Source organism: Alligator sinensis, unplaced genomic scaffold (genome assembly GCF_000455745.1).
Source record: "Alligator sinensis unplaced genomic scaffold, ASM45574v1 scaffold611_2, whole genome shotgun sequence".
In the NCBI taxonomy this organism is placed as follows: Eukaryota; Metazoa; Chordata; order Crocodylia; family Alligatoridae; genus Alligator; species Alligator sinensis.
This window is the reverse complement of record NW_005841869.1, coordinates 1,140,675-1,143,996: the sequence shown is the minus strand read 5'-3', so window position 1 is coordinate 1,143,996 and position 3,322 is coordinate 1,140,675. Positions and strand designations below refer to the sequence as shown.

The 3,322-nt window shown below is 45.6% G+C and overlaps 2 protein-coding genes across 2 annotated transcripts in view; one reads left to right on the top strand and one right to left on the bottom strand.

Moving 5' to 3' along the window:
- Window positions 1–3,322, top strand: part of PHF19 (PHD finger protein 19) — a 40,431-nt gene that overhangs the window by 31,006 nt on the left and 6,103 nt on the right. The window lies entirely within an intron of this gene.
- Window positions 1–3,322, bottom strand: part of LOC102383511 (protein CutA homolog) — a 13,481-nt gene that overhangs the window by 9,270 nt on the left and 889 nt on the right. Inside the window, exon 2 of the mRNA XM_006016882.3 lies at window positions 218–366. Coding sequence (XP_006016944.2) covers window positions 218–366 — 149 coding nt within the window. The remainder of the gene's footprint in view (window positions 1–217; window positions 367–3,322) is intronic.

Below are 3,322 nucleotides of genomic sequence, written 5' to 3'. Positions count from 1 at the left end.
GGGAAAAAGCATGAAGGTGCAGCTGGGCAGATTTTCATTTTCATTTAGAAAGTAGCATAGAGGGGGTCAATTAAGTGTGAGAAATGAGGGCATCAAGTGGAGAGAAGGGGGAAGACCCTCAATCCCCAGATTAATATAACATCAAAGAAACGAAGCTCTTCATAACAACCAGCCTTTGACTTATTTTCACACAAAAACACTGAAAAAAGCATGGTACCTTGCAATGTCCTTTGCAATTTGTTCATTGGGGCAGTTGATGAAAGCGATGGAGTGGGCGCCAGAGATGTAGCTGCCAGTGACTGCAGAGTGCACCTGGAGGGCCAGACTTTTCAGCACTGGGTACATCAGCAAAGACAGAGACATGGCCTAAAATGCAAAAGGCAGGGTAAATAAGGTTAGTAAAATGAGCTCCCCAAATGCTAGTTTTGTAAAAAAATCAGCATTTACAGACACAAGACTCGAGTCTCCCTACTGGAATAATGCTAATTGTTTAACCAAATCAATGTTGAAACCACATAAACGTCCCCAGAGTGGGTTTAATGCAGTTTTGCAAGACTTTGTACAGAGGAAATGTAGAGAATCAGGTCTCTGCTAGAAGGAATTGCTACTTCTCTATTGCTGTCAAGCTGGGAGGAGCGCGCACAATCCTGTCTGCACTGGAGGGAACATCTGGCACCGGGTCCAGCTCAACACGAAGCGGCTTTGATCCAGAGGTTGGAAGCAAAGCGAGAAAGAAGCAGCGTGCTGTAAACTTGGACTCCAACTCAGTCAACATATGGATCTGTGAAACCTGTAACAAGCTGTGTCACTCTCGAACTGGCCGTGTCGGCCACAAATGGATTCATCAGGCATTCAATTAGACCTCTTACACGTACGTCATGATCCCGAGGACTGACGGTTTCCTGCTGTCAAGAAGAGTACAAGCATATTTCCAGCACTGGACCCTGTAAATCATACACCCGGCGTCTGCAGCTATTTCTGTTACAAGAACTGATCGAAAGAGCAAGTAAACTGGAACCTGGCTCCCCCACTGTTCAGCTGTTTGTTCAGCTTTGTGGGCCAAATTTCCTCTGGAGTAACTGCATCTGGTTCATGGAGCTACTCCATGAATACATTTGGCTGAGTGTATTTGGCAAAGTTAGAAGGACATGGTCAACCTCACCTAAAACTAAAAGAAAGGTTGCCAAAGGTTTTGAATATTTTCAGTTATATCTCCGTTGCAGAGTTTGAAACCCAAACAGTTCAGCACTGGGAACCTGGAAGTAAAATGGAGCATGAATGTTACTTAACAAGTCAATCTGCACCTTTATCAAGCTGGTGAGGGTTCAAGTGGGGCATTCAGAATTAGAGGAAGCTTTTGAAACCATTTGGGGCTCCGTGACTTGTCCGAGGTCACGCGGAGAGTTAGTTACTCCTGGTGTGGGCATGGAAACCAGCTTTTCCAGCTCTCCATCTGGTGCTTCATGGTATAGGATGAAATAACAGCTAACAACAGCCAGCAAGGAGAGGCAGCTTGAGTGACAGACCCTGCTAGTCTGCAAGCGGAGTAAGTCCAGCCAGCGTGGTCCTGGCCTTGATCTGGGATTAAGCATGTTTGTTCATTCCTGATGCTGCCCGGTTGGGGGGCTTGCCCCATGGCTTTCGAAAAGGGGTCTGCACTGGCTAGATGGTTTGCAAGGGGGGAAGGAGTGGGTGGGAAAAGACACTGCCGGAGGGTTTGATGGTTTTGTTGCCTGTGAACATGTTTTGAAAATGCTTGGCACCGAGTCCCCGAAGGCCAATTGTAGGTATAAGGTCAGACAACTCTGAAGGAGTCGGGGACAGGTTCCAGGGTGCAGGGAGAGACTCCATCAAGGAGAAGGAAATCCCTTCTCCTCTCCCTCCCATTCAAACCGTGCATCCTTCATATCCCGGGAAAGCCTGCTTTTGGTGACAATGATGTTGGTGCTGCGTTCTGGTTTCCAGGGCCAGACGAGGACACGGGTCCTCAAAGGCCCCAGCTTCTTGTCCAGGGTTTTGGCATCTTATAGTTCCTTCTAACTGCAAAATCTGGCATCCACGGCTATGAAGAAAAGCTTGAAAATATCATTTTCAACATTCATTTTCAACGTTCATCATTTCAAATGCAATGACATCTGTTGCCGGAGTCTGGAGAGAGCCCGTGGCCAAGCCTCTGGGAGAAGAGTGAGCTCTGGGTGCCAGAAAGAGAAGGATGCATTGGATCCAGCCTAGCCACCATGTCAATATATACCTTCTCTGTCGTGGCAGACACTGGGGAGATCGCCTTTCCCTGCCTCGATGAAATCTATGAACCAACGTTCTGCCTTTATTCGTAGTTTATTAACAACTAGGTGCTTTTATGCGGCACCACCTAATTCCTGCCGAAAGTCATTTATAATCTTTATAACCTATAATACTGAAACTCCACAAACACTGCCACTTAAGTATTTGTTCAGAAAAAAACATCTTTGCACGGAGGAGCATCGCCTCTCAAGGCTTTGTGAGATTTCATCAGCCACATTTAGAAAAGAAAGAGACTCTGCTCCCTCTTTTCACTTCACCTTGAAGTGCAACAGTAGATGCGTCTCAAGAGATGCTTCCCTTTATATCATGTTGTATCTGGCTCTTGCACTTCTAAAGTGATAAAAGGATTTTCATAAGACTAAGGGTACAAAGCGTTCCTCCCCCCTCATCCCAACCCTCCTCCTGGCCTCAGAAAGACCTTGCGTTAATGGGCAAAAGTTGTGGGCTTTTTGTTTTCCGTATGATTTACTGTAACAGGGTCTTTTTCTCCCCTCTTAACTCTGCAGGAAAATTATTGATTCTTTAATCTGACTTATCTCCTCCTATTCACTCCATTGTAATGTGTTTCACCCCAGGAAACATCGCTGGTTACTGTAGGGTTACAGTCAGTACTTCTTAGCACTTCTAGTACTCTTAAGGCTTTTTAAAAACAAGAACTAACTAATCCTAAATGCTGCATTGCTGGTTATGAGACAAAAGGAGGACAGTGTGGTCACAGATGCCGTATCTTCCAAAGAAGAGCAGTATTTCAGCCCCTGAAAAAAGGCATACCTTGTTCTGTTCATCAAGGTAATTATTAACTGTCAGGAAGCTATTTGTGCATCGCATGAGGCTATCCCTGTGAGCAACAAATAATGCAAGCTTTACAGCTCCCCTCACTTTCTCTGACAGCAATCAATCATTAAATTTGGTGCTTCTGCAAAGCTGTTTTGCCTCGGGCTGGTGCAAGAAATAATGGACTGCAAACTCTGAGTGTGGTGGTTTGAAGCCTGGAGCCTGAAATCCAACACCGCAGAAA